Raw genomic sequence first — 19,671 nt, 5'->3', positions numbered from 1 at the left:
CCGCCTGTGTAGAAGTGCATCGCTCTGCACTTGCTGGAAAGTTTTGCACTTAATTGAGCGATAAAGCCTGAGACAGATTTAAAGGAAGAAGGAGTGGGATGACTGCAACGCAAGAGGCACAGAGTATTTTAGGAGGTGCTGCTGTGTAGGCTGGGATGTTAGCCAGTGTTAGATGTGGGAGGGAGATATAGAGCGAACAAGTTATTCTCCGATCAATCTGTCACTGACCGCTGCACTTTCTATTCTGCGCCGACATGTAAACTGTGAACCCCAGAGGCAACAGACAGCAAAGTTAAAAAAGAGTTAGAGGGCAGAGAGGGGAGTAAGTGTACCGAAGAGGGGAACAGAGTCGTATATGCTCACTGTAAGTCTGAGGACGCAGCTCCTTTCTGTTTTTAAAATCTAAGACTGGGTGTCGGGACTCTTCTCGAATGCATGTCCACAGGTCCTGTTTGTGTATGTGTGTATTTCCATCCTATATGTATGAGAAGCATGTCTCCCAATAACAGAGAGTAAACCAGAATTACCTTCTAAAAATTTATTATTCTCATGTTTATTTTGCTTCTTATTGGCGGTGTATGTCATCCAAATTGGTTTTAATAGAAACTCAAAAGTACTCAAGTTCACAGGATTAACCCAGCCTGCCCTCACTTCACGAATAAGAATCCGCCGTCTGTCAGATTTTCGCTCTGAACACAAATATACTGAATCATCGTGAATAGGATGAACTCAGAATTAACCCTCCTGCTCCTCTCTCCTGTCCTTATCATTCCCCTCTCTCTCTCTCTCTCTCTCTGTGCCTTTTCCTCCATCTGAACGTTGTCTTCCCCGAGCTCACAGACAATCAGCCGTGCAGGTCTCTGGTGGTTTCCTGTCAGACAGTTCTGTAAGGTGGTGAGGGGTTTTGTGTCATCTGGGGATGTCTCAGAGTACATGTGTACGAGTACAACGCTGCAGAAACTTGGACTCTCTATGAGGCAGGATGTTTGATAATTACAGCGTTTTTATCCGTAAGCCTGACATTATTACATCTGGTATTTATAACACATGATAACGTCAGGTCCCAATAGACTGATATGGTATTTAATAATTAAAAGCTGCAGTTATATTTGATATTCAAAGAGTCACCAATAAATCTTTTCATTCATGAATCAAGAAAAAACATGCCCTGGTTTAAACTTCTTAAATGTCAGGATGTTGCTGCTGGTATTCTCCTTTATGACTGTATGTGAGTGAGAAGAGTCTTAATGTTTAGTATTGATGGGTGGGCAATAGAAGCTATTTGAACACTTCGGGGTCTTTGAAATTGTTAGATTTTTGGCTGTTTTAACATTTAGTGGACTTCAAGAGTAATTGGTGAAACGTGAAGATCATCGTCAAAATATGGAATGAAATAGTCGTAATGTCTGCCACAGATCCTATTCCATTTATTTTGAACAAGAGGCAGACAAAATATGGGATTACTAAGTTTCCACACAAGTGAAACTCCTAGTCTTGAAAAATATCTCCTGTAAATTTTGCCATTCAGTTATGATGATGTCATTGGATGAACCTTTAAAGGTGCCTCAGTCCTCCAGACTTGATTTCTGTGCCATGTAGGTGCAACAGGTGCTGAAACTCACATATGACTAAGCATCATATTGAAACACATATCATTAATGCAGTGAGTCATTTTCCAAGGCCATTGCAGATGCATGTTTCAGTAAATAAACTATAAGAGAGAAAAAGTTTGGATTTGCCACGTCGAGCTGTTTGACTTGTAGCCATATCAACTCTAATACCTGTCTGCCGCTCATTAGGCTTATAGCTTGAGGCGGAAACTAGAGCTGGGCAATGAATCGCCATTTTATCGCGATTTGAGCATTCCCAAGAAACACATTGTGAAAGCCTGAATTTATCGCCAACACATTTTCATGTAGTCAAGGATTGCTTTCTCACTCAGCATGTTCACATTTGACCAGTTGTTCAGAGACTTGTGTTTGATGTTCATGCTTTCACACTATTTTGATGCAGTCAGATCAGATGAAGCCAACTATCACTTACTCCTTGGATGAATTAGAGCCAATTAAGGGGAGGGATAAAACGTTTTTTTTTGGGTTTTATTCTGGATTCAGAAGGGAGTTTTTTTTTTATTAAGAAAGTTTTCTGTAAAATACGATGAACGGCAGACAGACATATTTTTTTCATGATGATAAAATGAAGAAGCTGTCTACAAGCTGATTGGTTTTTAATTTACATGAGTGTGTTTAAGGGACAGTCTCCTCGGCTCATCACAACATTATGATGCTGTTCAAACATCCACAAGTGCAGGACAGATCTCTACGGTCACACCTCCCTCTCACAAGGTGGTTTGTGGTTCTTTATTTGTCGTCGTTTTGTAAAAAGACTTTAAGCTTTCTCCTCCTCTTGTTTCTGTCCCAGGTTCATTCATGGAGGTCAGTTTATGAACGGTTTAGCGGGCCCTACCATAATGAGCGCCGGCCCCTTCCTCTCCACCACGTGGTTCGCCCCCGACCAGAGAGCCACTGCGACCGCCGTGGCCTCGCTCTTCGCTCACCTCGGAGGCGCCGCTTCCTTCGTGATCGGACCTCTGATCGTGCCGTCCCCCAATGAAACGGACTCGGGAACCATACTAGAGGAGCCACTTCCAGACAGCACCATCCGGTCCCGGATCCAGCTGGTTATGTATACAGGTACGAACAGAAAGTGTGAGAAACCTCCTGAGGGGCATGCCGGATCGATAGCACATCATTTCAACGTCATGTCAGCTCCACCAAGGGACACAAATCCAATCAGGCAGAAGGGCTTCAGGAGTTTAGTTTAAAAAAATGAAATTATTATCGTCATAACCACCCTCTGAAAAATAGATTGAGACTGTTATGCTTAACTGATTCAGAAAATTAAAAGCAACACTGAAAAGAGAAACAAGCATGCTGGGATATATTCAGGCTACAGCTTTTGTTTTACCTAAAACATTTTCAAACAAACAAACAAGGCAGGCACCGTTTGTGTTCTTTAAGTTTTGAAGGTCATTGGGAGTAAAAAGTGTCATACCAGCAACAAGCTTACTGTACACATTTATGACCAATGTTTAAGTCACTTAACTCCACCAGGAAGCTGCTGCTTGATTCATTTGCATGCAATGTATTGAAAGGGAGAGAACTGGGAATATTTAGATTAACCATACTGCAGAATGACTCCAAGAAAGATAAGCTGAGACCTGATAGCATCATTTAGTGAAGAGTGAAAATGCAATAAATCTATGGACTCGTCTAGCAGGCCATCGTATGCAATCAGAGGATGGTTTCAGCCGACTTTAAAAATGTCTTAGCAACCTTCTTGAAATGTCAAATTCTTCTCACTGTCTTATCTGAAAAACACAACCATGTTTCTTCTGGTTGTGTCCCTGTGCCTCTCCAGAGTTGGCTGCAATAGCCTTGGTGTATGCAACAGTTGTGCTCTATTTCCCGTCGCGCCCACCGATACCTCCCAGTGTGGCCGCTGCAAGCCAGAGACTCAACTACAGGAACAGCATGTACAGACTTTTCAGGTAACACCAAACACACACACACAGATTATGACATGCACACACACACACACACCAACAAAGTCATCTGAAAGACCAGACACATATTACAGAGACATAGATCTGTATGCCTGACTCGATGTGTCCTTGAATCGTCTCTATTGTAGACGTTGAAAGCACGTCAGACTTTGGTAATGATTTTGAAATTAGTTTCAGGTGCTGTTATGTTTTTCCGACATCAGACTCTATGAGAACAGTCAGGAGCATATTTCTGCAGATCAATCAGCGTGCGTTGTGTCTACAGATCCATTAGGGCTTGTTTGGTTTCCTGTTTACTCATGCATCCCACGCTACTTGTCTTAGAAAGTTAGAGTGACACGGTCCTGCGTTGGAGAACGATGTAGAATCGAAATGAAGGAGTCTGCCTGTCACTCACCATCTGCCTGGAGACTTATCAAAGAAACTCCAGCTTTCCCTCCAGTTTAATTACTACTAAACTACTAAAAACCCACCTCTGCATCCGTACCGTCAGGGTCAGTGTAGTCTCCTGACACACCTGACCATGTTGTTGGAGAGAAGGGCTGCCCTCACTCAGAACTTTGTCAACATGAAGCTCACTTTTCATTCCCTTGTTGACTCTTACATCAGCCATTGATTCCTTTTTTTTTTTTTAGTTAATTTTTGGGCCATATTTGCCTTTTTTGGATAGGACAGGTAAAGAAAGACAGGGTATGATGGGAGGAGAGAGCGGGGGAAGACATGCAATAAACGGCCGAAGTCGAAGAACTTTAACCTCTGTCTATGGGGCCGTGCCTACTCCCCCTTAAAATTTCGGGAAATTTGGAGACAGCCCTGCTGAACATCGCCAGAGTGTGACAGGTTGTAAGGTGAACCTGAAAATAATCTAGTGACTTCTCTTCTGCTTGATCATCCTACCATCTTTAGGCAGCTGGAAAACGCATTTGAGAAACACTGATATCAAAAGTGAAACAAGATTATTTTTGTGTTTTTTGGTTATTTTCATTTAACACTGTTTTTTTTAAATGAGAACAACATTGTTGCCAGGCCTCTTAACTTCCTGGTAACAAACAAAATGTAACATTAGTAGGACTTCTTTGAACAGCTATACTTAGGCAAGTCTCTATATTTGACAAACAGCAGAATGAAGGCATTTTAGACAGGGTGATCAAGCAGGGCAAGCCACCAACACAAATTCTTTAACCATCTTGCATTGTCAAAGTTATTTCGCACATTCAATTGATCAAAAAGTCGGTCTTTCCTCCTCATTAAGTGCTAAGTATGAGCGCGTTATGTACCGTCGGTTAGCTCCCAAACATTTACAAGTGATTGCTTCTTTTGCAGCCACAGTAAACATGATCAGAGCGTATCTGAGAGTTTCTGTTATATTATCTGAAAGATAACCAATGGAAAGTGACATGCATGTCAAAGGGATCTGCAGCCCAAGAATATTCTGCCTTAATAAATATATTATATCATATTTTCTATATTCTTTTTGGACAGATTCAGTAAATGTGGTGATGGTTTGCGTCACCAGTTCAACAAAGTCTCTGACATGAACAGTCTGTTGAAATTAGATAAGTTTCAATTTTAAGAGTTATGAAAAATTGAGCAAGTTTCTTCCAACAGCATTGATGCCAATAGTTTTTTTAAAATCTGTTTTGATCACTGTGTCTGTTGGTTTTGAAGAGGAGGAGAGCCGTGGAGTTAATTGGTCTCCTGGTATAAAAAAAAACCTTGTTAATAACACATTTTCAGACTTGTTTTTCTAAGGTTTTTCAGCTTTCACCTTTTATGCCATCTCTCCTGCATAGATGCAGCTACAAAAAGAGTGACGATATTATACTGAAACAATGTGAGTCACCTCAGGGTCTTCTTTACTGATGTTTTGAATCCTTGTCTTTTCTGGGGCAGCCGTGTTAGAAAGAGAAATGGCCTATTAGAACAAGTTCCTGAATCTCAGAACTGGAATGCTTGAATTGGTGTTTCGACTTTTGTCTCCTTTGGCGGAGGACAAGAGAGCAGGATGGGAATCTAGAGATGATGATGGAATCACACTTCTCTATAGGGATGCAGTACTCTCATCAATACAACCCGTCAGACTTTCAACCAATGCAATATCTATCCTCCAGGCACTTACAGAGAGCAGCACAGCTTTGTAGCCGTTTGCTGTTCCCTTTCACCTGGCGTGTGCAGGAATGTGGCAAGGGATCGCCGGGCTGGAGAAACAGCAGTCAGAGATCTGGCCTGGCCTTGTTGGCTTCTCTCTGCCCCCCCCCCTCCCCCCACCCCTCCTGCAGAATGAAATAGCTTCACTACAGTGCCATGCTTTCTGCAGGACATCTGACCAGCATGGAGAGGCTTAGCTCCCTGTAAGAGCTCCCCTTAGATACATGACATGGACAAGGCTGGTAGTTTTGGAGAGATGAACATGTCCACACACACACACACACACACACACACACACACACACACACACACACACACACACAAACACACACACGCACATAAACCAGCCAATTTAACTAGGCCATCCAGCTGAGAGGGTTTTCTGTTCCACTTGTGATAGGCAGCCTTCCAGTGACCTGTTTGGGCAGCATGTTGTTTCTCTGTCCAGCAGCACCAAGCCTCAGAACCGTGGCAGAAAAAGTGACTTTTAAATCCTTGAGACTATTTGTACCGAAACAGGAGGTAGACAGAACACTGTAAACACACAGGAAAAAGAGCCACAAGTAAATATTTTGTGACCTAAAGTTGATCAAAAGGCTGGGTTTAGTGTGAAAGGGATTGTGTAGAATATGTAACGATTCTGCTGCTCTGTCAAACCTTGTTAAGCTCAGTGTTAGTTTAAAGCACATTGTTTGTTAAAAGGAAGAATGTGCAACTTTTTGATCCAGTAGATTCCACCCTTGAGCACTATAGCACTATAGCCTCAGCACATGGGGGTGCACAAAATAACCATTAGGCTATCTGGCGCCTGAGTTCCCTACTATTTTACGCTTTAAAGACTCGCCAACAGGCCTAGACAGGCTTGTAAAGTGAAGTTAGTGAACTGATTGGACCATTTTAGTGTATCTACAAATGCAAATAACTTACCAAACCAATTCCAAATGTTCTTTTGTAAGGTTACATCAGGCTAGGAGCATAAACGCTTGATATTGACATTGATGAAAACAACTTTTTGTTGGGTAATTTGGTCAGATGTGGGCTATACTTCCACTGTTTATGAAGACAGGATTATTATAGATTAGTGCAATAAGAACAAAATATTAATAGAGCTGTGTTCAAATAACTGGTGCTGCGTAACAATATTTTTTATAAAAAATAATTTGGCGCTCTAAACAAATTTCCCTGCATTTCATATTCTTCCATTTATCAGATATTGTGATATATCATTATAGGATTGTCTTGCATATGAATTAACGCAGAATCGCTGTATCATAATACGTTATTTTCAAATGCCATATATCACCAATCGTATCGTAGCGTATCGTAACATATCGTACCTTATCATATCGTACCGTTACTTAACATATCGTATGTTGTCGTGAGTGACTCTGCAACTCCCACTCGTGGTCAGTAGTATACAGAGATGCTTTATTCGAGCGATACCTCTCCAGTGCAGCTTGTTACAGTAGAAGTTTTCCTGCAGCAGGTGGTAGCTGACTCATCAATTTGTCTGATTTGTGTGTCTGATACCTTTCCATTGATGGATCTGCTCATCCATTGAGCCTGTCAGGGCCTGAGCACTGGTTAATGATCCTCTGCTTGATGAGTGCTTCCAGCTGTTCACATCTGCCTCCACAGCAGCAGTCTAATTAGAAGCCTGGGCGTCTCTGCACGTGGTGCAAAGTTATCATTGTATTGTGATCACAGTGCGAGGGAAATACTAAACAGCCCAAAGCCTGAGTATTGATGATCCCTCCCTCCCTCCAGCCGACTCACTTTAGCTCAGAAAGTTGTCATCTTGATGCATTGATCCCTAGCCCGGGTCTGCCAAGGACAAATGGCACTTAGCTGATGGCACCGGCAGCTTTGAGACTTCTTTGGAGACATTTCATCACCAACAGGAAAAGGAAAGGCAGAAAAAAATGTAACCTCTTTCACCCGTTCGCTTGGGTCTGCCTGCTTACATTTGGTTATCTAAATAAGCTTCCGGCTGAGGGAGAAAGGTGCATGGATATTGATTTCCTGCTGTTGTGGCAAGGTTAATGAAAAGGGTACTTGGGGGGGGGGGGGGGGGGGGGGGGGGAAGCAAAGAGGATGCTTCATCACTGGGCTTTTACGATTGTACCTCTCTACTCCTACTTCCAAGGCCACGTAGCTTCATACTGCCTAGAACAAGATCAGTTATACAAGATGTAACTTATTTTTTTACTGCTTCTTGGAATGTGATGTGGTCATCATTTGTGGGAGGGAGCTCTGCACATGGAAAGCCAAATCACTTTACTGAAGATCTTTATTTTTTGCAAAAGTTGTGCATTCTGGGTATTTTACCTCCTACAAGAGTAACAGTGTACACATAGACTTCTACTATGGAGGCAGCTTTATGTGTGCATCACTGAAGTCAAAGACACGTGTCACTAAAGGGACAAAGTATATGGTATGGCATCATATCGAGTCCCTTACAAGCTTAGAGATCAATAGCCATAGGATGACAAAAAAATGAACAAACCAAAGTATACCAAAGTATAAATCAGTACCTGAAAGATCCCTCATAATATGTTCCTTTTGATTGCTAGAGCAAAGCTGGGAGTTGTTTTTTTCAGGGAGTTTCATGAAGTTTTTAAAAGATTATGTTGGTTATGATGAGTGATTTTAATGATTCATTATTAATCGATTAATCACAGTTAAAAATTTAACCCACTATGTATTAACAAACAAACTGTTTTGTTTACAGTTTTACTGGCGGTCACACGTTATACCATAAGGGAGCGTCCTTCACCTTTACAAATACCAAAAATGCTGTAATTTCTACTAAAGGAAGATGCGATACCAAGAAAAGTGAGGTCAAAATGAAGCTGTCAGCAGAGCGAGTCATCTGCAGCTGGACTTACCATTAAAAGACTATAACATAAACATAAGAGGTGCGTTTTGTAGCTCAGTAATTATAAATTCACAATTGATTGTTAACATGTTCAACTATCTGTTAAGAAAAATGATTGAAAGTTGCAACCCTAGTTATGATCTTTAAAAACTTAAAATGTAGGTGTGAGGCAGGGCAACTGAGATTAAAGTATAAGAAGTATCCGCTGTAATTATGATGTTCTGTTTCTGTTTAGTGGCCTATTCGATTGATGATACTGTATTTACTGCAGGACTGACAGTTTTATTTAGATGTCGTGTTATTTATGATGGATCGTGAACTATTGTTAAATTGTCACCGCAGGCCTGCAGCAGGGGGAGTCGGGCTGTGTTATGGTTCTCTGTGGAGTCAAAGCATTGTGTGAATAAAAGTAGTTTATTGTTTGATGCAGCAGACAAGGAAAAGGAAAGGGTGTGCATGTGTTTAACAACAACACATCAGTACAGGTTTCGCCATTTTGGTTCTGGTTCCCTGCATACTTTTCAACTCAAAGTGTTTTATAAGCACTTTGAGGCTTAGCAGGAGGCCCAAAGTGTTATCCAGACGTCCCGGCACGATGCCTCTCAGGATGCTGTCTGCATTAAAACGAACAAAGAGGTGGGAGAATAAATGCAGGAGTTAAACGTCGCACATAAACAAAAACAATCTTTGAATCCGCTGCCGGCTCTGCCAGCATCGCCTCATTTGTCAGACGCCCAGCAATTCTAATCATGCAGTCAGGGTCGAGGAGGTGGCACTGATTTAAATCCGCATGCCACCTCATTGGGCGAAGGTGATTAGTGTGGGTGTTCCCAGTGATTGTAATTGGGTTGCATGTGATTGGAGGAGTGACATGTAGCCTAAAGAGGTCAGCTCTGTGTGTATACTGGATGTGCGTACATAAAGAGGCATATGGAAGTGTCGACTTTTCCTTCCCCGTTGTTCTCAGCGCACAGTGAGCTGATGGGATGTTAGCAGACAGCTCGGATCAGACCCTGCAGCACAATATCTGTAGCCTAAAGCCATTTATCACAGCAGAGAGGTGCTGCTTGTTTTCACCTCTCATTTGTAAAGGTTGATTTCAGTTGATAACTTGATAAGCAGCCATCAGTTTGCTTGGCCAGATCTGGAAAAAATGTGCACAATTTTACTCTCGTCAATGGGCAGAAAGTAAGCCAGCAACAGTTTTCATAATCAATAATGATTAGTCAAGGAACAATGCAAGGCTTGTTTTAGTTTTAGCTTCTGAAGTGTGAGCACCTGCTGTCTTAAAATGTGTAATTTGATTGGAAAAATGAAAAATCTATGAATAACAACAATTTCACCTCAGAGTCTTTAAAATTACAACATGCGTTGTTCACTCTTTTCTAATCTTTCGCAGTCTTAATGTCAAATCAATGAGTATTTTTATGTTTTAAAAAAAAGTCATTGCTGGAAATCAAAGGGAGCACAGCAACAGACTTGTTTTCTTTTTTAAATGAAAACTTTAAACCCCCGGCCCTGTTTTTAAAATTCAAATCAATGACTTTTGTTCCAACAGGGCCTTTAAACTAGAACACTGCATTTAAACTGAGGCAGAGAGATTGAATGTCTTTTGGATTCTAATGGACTCTACCCACCTGTTTCAGTCTAGATGAAGAGTTTGTTTATTTGTTTTTATTTAGATTCTTGTTAACTTTTGCAAAGCAGCAGCTACTCCCAGTTCAGTTCAGACATTTATTGTCCCTGAGAGAGAAATTCAATTTACAGCAGTGGACTAAAACACAACAAATAAAAATACATAGAACAGCGCAACACAACCTGATGGAATAAAACCAAGAAAATAAAAATGTTAAATGTCGTTTAAAGTGCTATAGTGCTGCTGGAAAGTGCAGTCATGGTTTAAAGAAGATTAAGAGCTTTAATTACACTAAAAATATACAAACAGTTTAGCTGTTGGTCTTCGCCCCGGGCACTGGGCAGCCTGTACCTGCAACCAGAGTGGAGAAGAACAAATTCCTCCAGGAGAGGACAGTCAGAGCTGGCCAAGATCCACAATTTGTCTGTTCCAGATACTCTTCCTGGGGTCAACTCAACATGATTTCCAAAGTGACTACACAACAATACACATGACATCACAGCACAACCAAGAACAATCCAGCAACGTAATGAAAACACCAAATACACACATCACAGTAGAACCATACAATCACTATATAGTGACATTATTAAAATATTCACCAATACACATATACACACAACCAACACACTCCTCACCAGTCAGGACTGGAGTGTGTTAGTTTAAGGATAGAGGGAGGGAACCAACATAGAAAACCAAATGAAATGTATTTATTGCACGGACCTTCTGATTATGAACAATACCAGAACATTGAAGGAAAGCTCTTTGCACTGCGTTCACTTTCAAATCCAATAAGTAATTATAACCAAAGGACTCCCTAATCAGATCTTTAGAAAATACAAACCAACTTTTAAAAGAAAAATCACTTTCTTTGTTTCTACTTTTTATTTTACTGAGACGCTCCACTGGGATGAAAAATGTCTTTTACAAAAGAGGCCCGGACAAATCACAACAATGAACAGATAACACTCGGAGTGCCTTTCATTACAACAACCACATTCCTTGGTCACCACATTCTGTCATGCAGGATATCTGTCTGTGCCTGTCCAAATACATTCAATCATTTTTATCATCACCCCTACCTCTTGTGCCTTTCTAAAACCGTGTTTAAGGTGCGGTTTTGTTTCCTTTCACTTCACAAAAATATCAATGATGTGCAGATTTGACTTCAACAAGCCTTGTAAATACTTTTACTACGCCTGATCCCGACAGAGGAAGTGATACCAGTTGCAGTTAGGCCAGTACTAGTTTTCAGCCCTCACGTCATAAGAAATAAGGTTTTTCATTTTATTTCTCATGGTCATATAATACCTATAGCTATGGACTGTCACGTTCAGGGTGCATGTTGCCCTTGGGGGTTTCCTCTCAGTGTTATCCTGCCAGCTTGGCACAGTGTGCTCAGGTAGCTGCTTATCTTTCTGTCACTACGCTCTGCACAAGTGATAGCCTACATCTTCTGCTGTCAGCTGTTTGTATATGCATATGTGTGCATGCAAGTGTGTACACAAAGTGACATCTAGACAGTGGGCTGGTAACCTAGACCTGGACCTGATGGCAGGCCTCCAAAGACCGGTGAACAGAAGGGGAAGGAGACATTGAATTGTGTAGCTTGTGTTGTTTTATCTTTGCCCAGAGTGAGTTTTAACTGGAAGAGGAAGGGCTTCAGCTCAGCATGTTTTTAAAAGCCCGGCCTGACAATGATAGGATCTGCTTAGGAACAGACCTTTATAGGAACATAGGATCTGTTTCACAGGACTTTTAAGTCCAGCCTATTATTTGGCACATCTAGACATATTTTGCCTCTTCAGTATTCCTGTTAATAAACACCTGGACGAATAACTAATCTTTATTTATATTTTGGGAAGAATAGGTGCACAAAAAATGTGTGTGTGTTTATTATTTTTTTTCATTTCTGCTACCCTCAATCTCGTGTGTTTTTCTGTCCCCCTTTAGAAACTACCGGTTCCTGATGTTAGCGCTGGCCTATGCGGTCCCCATGGGCGTGCTGTCCGGCTGGGCGGGAGTCCTCGACATGTTGCTCACGCCAGCTAAAGTCAACCAGGTAGGGGAACACTGACGCTCGAGTTAGAAATCTCTATAATGTTTTAGATTTGAATAAGGATGCACTTTAGTCAACCAAGGTCTCTAACAACACTGAGTTTGGTAACGTTGTGCAGACAGCTTTGTGTGCTTTTGTCTTCAATTATGCAAAGAACTTCCTCAAAAAATCTCAAGTACCCCTGCGGTCCTCTGCAGTACACCTAGGGGCACTGGAACCCCAATCTTAAGAGACACTCCTTATGAGGACTCATTCAAACAGCATTTTATCAAAAAGAAAGAATTGTTGGTCAGCACTACTATTTTGACCAGTCTCTGTTTTTTGGTGGGGGTGGGGTGGGGGGGATCCCCTGACAAGGTCAGCACTGATTCTGCCAAACACTCCAGCCATTCATCCCGGTTACCTTTGAGTAGGATAGATTGCAACCAAAAGTGAACAGAAGCTCATCTTGTATTCCTGCAAGAGCTCGTCAGTCCATTTGCCAGGTTAGATTTTTTTCTTCCATTTTCAAAAGCTCCACTGAGCCAGTGATTTGCAAAGCTTTTGACGACCGCAGCCCACTGTGATGAACAATGGGATGAATGGCCAGCGAGGTTTCTCTTTCTGTTTGCACCTTGAAATAGAAAGTCTCAATACCTGTAGACGGTGATTGTTCAGGTGATCGTGCATTTCAAAGCAGGTCTGAGATACTGGATGTGTTAAAGGACAATTAACCCCAAGACTCCTGTACTAGTATTAGAAGTGAGCTCAGTAAAAATAAATTCTTCGAGACAGCTTAACTTTTCTTCAAAGGTTTAATAAATTGCTCCTACCTTCTTGTGAAAACACTTTTAGAGTTCAACAGCACCTTCTCTCGATCTAGTCATATTGCAAAGAATATCAAAGACAAAAATGATGAGTCATCTTTGTGCAACAATTTTCTCCCCTTTTTCTCTTTTCCACTCATTGAACCTACTCAGAGCTCCTGCCTATCATACGCGGGGAAACGAACCAATCCCGATTCAAGATTTGAAAGCATCATATTCAGCCTGACCCAGAAAAAAGACAAATAAAAAGTTGAGCTGGAGGTGGGGAGGGGGGGGGGGGCTCTGTGTGGTTTGCATCCTCCTGGTCTCAAGGCAGCAGCATGCCGAAAGACAAAGGGAGTTCAGAGCAGCCCGGTCGCCTGCTTTCAGCGCTGCGTCACATACATATACAGCTTTACGGCACTTTAGTTCACACACCAGCCTTCAGTTAAAAAGAAGCCAGTGAGCACAGTTGGATACAATGGCTGAGGCTAAGAGACACAAGAGGATGGATGAAGTTAAAAGGTCATGGTAAACTTTATTATCCCTGTGGGGCAATTTGCTTTACAGCCAGCAGTGAATCAGAAATCCACACAATTAACAATAAATGACACACACCAAGGGGGGAGGATTTACATGATGCTGTTGAGGAGACCAATGGTACCAGGGCCAAATTAAATTTTTTATCTGTTAGTCATGCACCTAGGCAAAGTATATCTGCAACCAGATGGCAGCAGCTTGTACTCTGTGTATAAGTGCATTCCCCAAGGATAGTCTGTGCTTTTTTTGTAGCTCTGACTCTGTATAAGCAAGTTCATCAAAAAAAGTTCGAGTCGCAGAGCAATAAGCCGAACAAAAGTAAATATTAGAATCATAATTACTCTTTGGCTTCTCACAACGCCTTTGACCGTGTTACCATTGCGCAAAATGATAGCAGAGGCTATCTGTATCCCCTACCTAATAATGCTACCTGAACTGAAATAACTATATTAATTCACTACTCCCCCCATTTGCATTTGAAAGTAAGCGTTGATTAGCCCATATCAAATAAAGCTCCCAGTGCAGAATCACTTAAATAAGCCACTGCTTGCTGCATTTGCACTGTAAGGAAACAAGAGTCATGTTTTGATACTCTATAATAAAACTTTGATTCAATATTTGAGAGGAAGCAGTTCTCATGAGAGAGGCAAAAAACCTTCTTCATCATCCTCTGCTTGTCAACAAATACACCTTATGAGGGTGAGATGAAACAGCACAGGTTGTGTTTTACAACATTGCAGATGCACTCAGACACCTTTGGTGGGCACATACACTCACCAATCCAAACTCCTCCATATTGATGTTTTGACGTTTTGTTTAAAAAAGCCTACAAAGAAATTCAATTGATTACTTTAAAGCCCCGTTTTCTTCTTTGTTTCTTTTTGCTTTTTGCCCCAGTGTCAACAGGCTCACAGATAACTATAAGCCAGCTGACATCAAATATATCAAACATTTTCCTGCAGATGGATATGATTGGACAGGGTTGTGAGATCATGTCAGAACAGACATTTACCTGCTTCTACAACCTGCTGTGTCCTCTCTGTTGCAGACGTCAAATAGTGTTTTTTTAAAGTTGAAACGTTCTGTCATTTGTCTGTCTCCAGATCTAGCTCCGTCTCTTCTCTATTCTCTGTTGATCTTTGTCAGAATCTTTCTTCCAGCTGTCTTTACAGGGTTCCTTCCCCCGACAAATATAGATGCTTCTGTCATGTGCTTTGTCAGCTAGCCGGGGCAGTCTGATTGAGAGATTACCAGAGGTGCTGTGAGGCAGAAGGAGCAGTCGCCATCGGATGAGACAAATGTCTCTGCCGACTTTCTAAAACTTGGAAAAACAAACTTGAGTCTATTTCACAGAAGAGATTCTTCATGAAGCCATCCCAATAGAACGCTTATAGCAGATGAGATGAACTGTTATAGGTCACAGCAGTCATGCTGTAAGATGGCATGATTGATTAAATAAATGAAAGACAGAGAGGTGGAGACATGCAGGGAGCAAACGGTGCAGGGGCGAGGCGATGTGGTGATCTGAGTGAGCTGGTATAACGATAGCAGAGTTGTTGCTACTAAAACTTCATATACTTTTGGACATGCACGCACTGGAATTTATAACTACTCTCATGTTTATGGCTTCATAAATGCAAGTGCTGTAATAAAGTTGATTGAATTTCAGCACCAGTAAAACATAACCCGTAAACATTCTGTGAGTGATCCGACATGTAAATGATCCTCTTTAGGAGATGTTTGGGAGTTTCTGCCCTGGACGGTTCAGTTCATTTTCCTAACAGGGAGAGTGAAGCAACCATCTGGAAGTCCTGCGGCTCCAAGGGCCTTTCCATCACAGACACCTGAAAAATGGGCAGCTTTTCTCAGAGGGAAATCCATCTTAGTGATTCGATCAGCATCTCTTTTTTTTTTTTTTTTTTCATTTTCCTGCCTGAGATTGTGCATCATTCTCGAATTGCAGTCCGACGGTCTTTCCTGCAGCCACAATATTTTGCCATTGTGATTGTGATCAGGTAGAAAGTAGGAGTTGGGATGAATCCAGGACACAAAAGGATCATGAAAGTATATGAATGGTGAGACTGTTGCTAAAATGTTCTAGTTTTTTGGTTTTGGGAATGACTGGGTGGTGTAAGACCATGTGAAGGTGCTCCACTCCTGGAGCTTGATTGCCTCCTGAGTAAGCTGTTCTGATGGAAAGAAGGTAGAGCTGCCATTAGAAGGACTTAATACAGGGGCTTAGCGTCACCATAATGAGTATGACTCAGGAAACAGGTGCCATAGTGCTCTAATAAGTCGGAAGTAATTGTTCCCGAAATGGAGAGTGGCTATTTAGAAGTCATGGGAATAGAAATATGATCCAAGCTGAAGAAAAGGTCTAAAATGAATCATAGTGAGACAATACGGGAAAACAAAAAACTGCCATGTCAAGAGCTTTCAACCAAGACTTCTCCTCGCCTAGCGCAAGCCATTCAAGGCTTTTTGACACTATTGCAGTATGGAGGATATGATAAAGCTTCAAAACCCTCCAGCTACTAAGTCCTGCAGTTAATTAGCCATCCACCTACGTTTGAAATATTGTAATTTTGGTGTCAGCATTGGCTTGGCTGATTTGAGTTTAGCTTCCTACGTTGGTGTGCATACTTGCTGTTGCATTAACAACCACAGAAAGCATTGCACTGGTGTCGTGCAGCCTACGCTGATGCTAAGCTGCTGTTATAGCTGCCGTGGGGGTAGTGGGTGTTTTTACAATGTTTGCCTATCAAATGTTTTTGATCCTCGTCATTCACTGTGCGGCCTCAAGCTATAAAAAAAACAAGAGAGCGGTGCCTTTCAAATGAGCTCTTAGTGTTTTTACAGAGCTCTCAGTGCCCGAAGGAGTGTAATTTAGCTCAAATTTAATGACATTTTGACATTCATCACTTTCCAAGCCAGAATGCATTTTACATTTAATAACTTTGATAGTCCACTTTTCTTCATTACAGACTTTCCTGACAGGCCGCTGCAGAGTATGATTAAGCAAAAAGCATCAGTTCCTACTTTAGATTCTGCTCCCTTGCCGTCTCATCCTCCATCTGGTTGGATTTGGTTGAATGTGAGTTATTGCCTCGGGGAGATTGATGGGAACCAAACACCTTCACTGGCACTCGGAGACATTCTTGCCCGGGTGCCACACGCTGATTGGTTTTGTGAATGTGTGTGCACATGTGCTACACTTTACCTCATATTGATTTTGTTGGAGTTCCTCTGCCGTAATGTCCTCTCCCCCTGACTGTAAGGCCAAGTGAATGTGTTGACCTTCATCCGTGTGAATAAGAAAGGACAACAGTCTAACACACAGCTGTTCTTATAGGAATGCTACCTGACAATTACCAGACACAGTGATTGACAGGCAGGCCGAGGCAGGCTTCAGACACGCTGTGCTTGCTCTGCGTCTGTCCTCACTGTCACCGACTACATGTGGAACCCTGAATAACCTTCTCATCTCTTCTCTTCACTCCTCCCTTCTTCCCCCACTATCCTCTGTTCTTGCTCAGGTGGACGCAGGTTGGATTGGATTCTGGTCAAGTGTTGGTGGATGTGTGTTTGGAGTAGCAATGGCCAGGTAAGTTTTTCTCTACTTAGCTATGCAACTATAACATTGACCATATTCACACTGCAGCCATTCTCCTCTGACGACATTCTAAGGGTTGGAACTTTGATTTGTACAGTTTGTGTTCGAGGTTGTAAGTCGTATAAATGAGGGTATCCATAAGTTCTGTATCATTTCAGTACCTGAAGAGATTTAAACCGGTGAAATTTCTGGAAGAAATGGTGTTCATATTTTAAGAAAAACTTGAAAACGTTGCCGTAAATTTAGAATTTTTAAGATTTTAGTTCATGGAAAATAAGCGGCTCTGCAAATATGCTTTGTGTCAGTCAGTCAGTCAGTCAGTCGGTCAGTCGGTCAGTCGGTCAGTCAGTCAGTCAGTCGGTCAGTCGGTCAGTCGGTCAGTCGGTCAGTCGGTCAGTCGGTCAGTCAGTCGGTTGGTCGGTCAGTCAGTCAGTCAGTCAGTCGGTCAGTCAGTCAGTCTTGTAGCTTTGTAATTGATGACTTGATGAAGCATGGGGTTTTGTAAAGCAAAACAGAACAAAGACTAAAATGTGTAGGTGATGGCCGGGGATGAGTCCAGGTGGAATCAGAGAGCAACACCGGGGTCAGGCTTTAATGCCCCCGAGAGCAGCGGGTCCAGCTGCTCTGAATCTGAATGATTCCTCAAGGAGCAAGGGAGACTCAGATCATGTTAGCAAAGCCTGTCTAGGGAAGTTAAGGCAGTGACCATCACCAAGAACCATCTCACACTCTGTTTGATATCCTTGCCTTAACTTCAACTATTTCTCACCGTAGATATGATAAGCATTCATTTTGTGCTTCAAAAGTCGTTTTTTCGCATATACACTCCTCAACATTTCTCTAAAAAATTGCATCATTTCTTTTAACCTTACCTTAGGTGACCCCCCCGCCCCCCTCCTGTCTGACAGGGATAGTCTCTCGCTGTGAGGAGCAAATGTGAACATCCAGGTCAGGAGAATATCCGGAGCAGTCCTCCTGACAGTATCTAGATATTTTAAGGAGTGTATATGTGAAAACGGTTTTACAGTAGATTCCTCCAGGATCTCTGTGTGGTTTATAACAATATTAATAACTTATCAATCTGACATAAAGAACAGTTAATGGTTGCATTAAAGTTAAAGATGGTGTCTCTCCCTCCTTCTATACTAATTTAATCTACTTTCTTAATATATGATCTGAATCCAGCCAAACAGTGAGAGAGTGAGGGCAATAGATGCTAATGCAACAGCCACTTCCCCTCCGTTGATGGATAGGGAGACACATGGCGAAGACAAAGTGTGGAGTCTGCAAAAAGCAGGGGATTCATTCCCGCTCTGATGGAAATATATGTTTATTGCAGGCTGAGGCCCAATCAGCACTTCCAGGCGGACCTAGTGTTTTCTTAAAGCTGTAATCAGGGAAATGAGCCCATAACTCCCACTGTTAATCAATGAAGCTGCTTGCAGCAGATGAGAGTGTATGTAAACAGAGCCGTTGAATTATTGGTGTTGATTACGTGGACTCTGAGTCACTGGAGGGATTGATTCGGCTCTCTTTGCTGCAACAGTTGATAGTTAAATGGAATTCAGCTTAAACAATTGGGCCGCACGTTGTTAGCTTTATGTGAAAGTGTGCTCAACGTGGCGTTGGCAGAGGTATGGACTTGAGTGAGCTTGTTGGTAGGATTTTTGTTCAGTGTGTAATACCCATATTGCACGAGGTCTGCATAGAAAACACAAGATAAATAAGAGAAAAAAATAAGAAAGAGATTCACTAAACAAATAGTTATTCTAACACTGTAGCCCTGAAATATTTTGTCACCCATATTTTGTAACTTTGTTTTTTTATTGTTTAAGATGACATCAAATCATACCAGGACATCAGTATACATGTATCGTCAAATGTTATACACACCTCCTCAAACTGCTGTCCCAGCATAAGTACATATGGAATGCATAAATAAATAATCAAAACTTAACACAAAATAAAAGCCACAAAAAAGGTGAGAAATTTGCAGCATAAAATAAAAAATCCATAAAATGTAAGGGATCACAGTGTGCTGCCTACCAAAATAGCTATTCTCATTAATATATGTTCTTCAGAATTATTGCACTGTTGACTCTCCTTTTTAAGGGCCCTTCTTTTTGGGGGTATGAAAAGCCCAAAATACAGAAATGATTTAAAGCTGCCTCAGATTGGACACGGTGAAAGTAAAAGGTTTTTTTTTTTTTTACCAAATAACTCTAAACACTTAAACTTCATCATTACTTTGCAGAATCCAAAAGTCATTTTCTCCACATTATGCAAACATCCTTATATTGCATATCTACATAAAGCCGTGTGCTAAAGTAAAGCTAGATTAGAACCTGATTGAAGTGTTCACCTGCTTTGATCTGTGGCCGCTTCAGCCGCTCGGTCATTCACAACAGGGAGCAGACGTTCTCATTAATTATCATCAGTCCCCGGGC

The 19,671-nt window shown here is 41.6% G+C and overlaps 1 protein-coding gene across 1 annotated transcript in view; it reads left to right on the top strand.

Annotated features, from left to right (window-relative positions):
• slc49a4 (solute carrier family 49 member 4) overlaps positions 1-19,671 on the top strand; it is a 178,605-nt gene that overhangs the window by 134,855 nt on the left and 24,079 nt on the right. The window contains exons 4-7 of the mRNA XM_061053113.1: positions 2,422-2,693; positions 3,421-3,550; positions 12,181-12,289; positions 17,148-17,215. Of these exons, the coding sequence (XP_060909096.1) occupies positions 2,422-2,693; positions 3,421-3,550; positions 12,181-12,289; positions 17,148-17,215 (579 nt within the window). The remainder of the gene's footprint in view (positions 1-2,421; positions 2,694-3,420; positions 3,551-12,180; positions 12,290-17,147; positions 17,216-19,671) is intronic.

Source organism: Labrus mixtus, chromosome 13 (genome assembly GCF_963584025.1).
Source record: "Labrus mixtus chromosome 13, fLabMix1.1, whole genome shotgun sequence".
Taxonomy (NCBI): Eukaryota; Metazoa; Chordata; class Actinopteri; order Labriformes; family Labridae; genus Labrus; species Labrus mixtus.
Note: the sequence above shows the minus strand (reverse complement) of the source record. Positions and strands in the feature narration are given on the sequence as shown.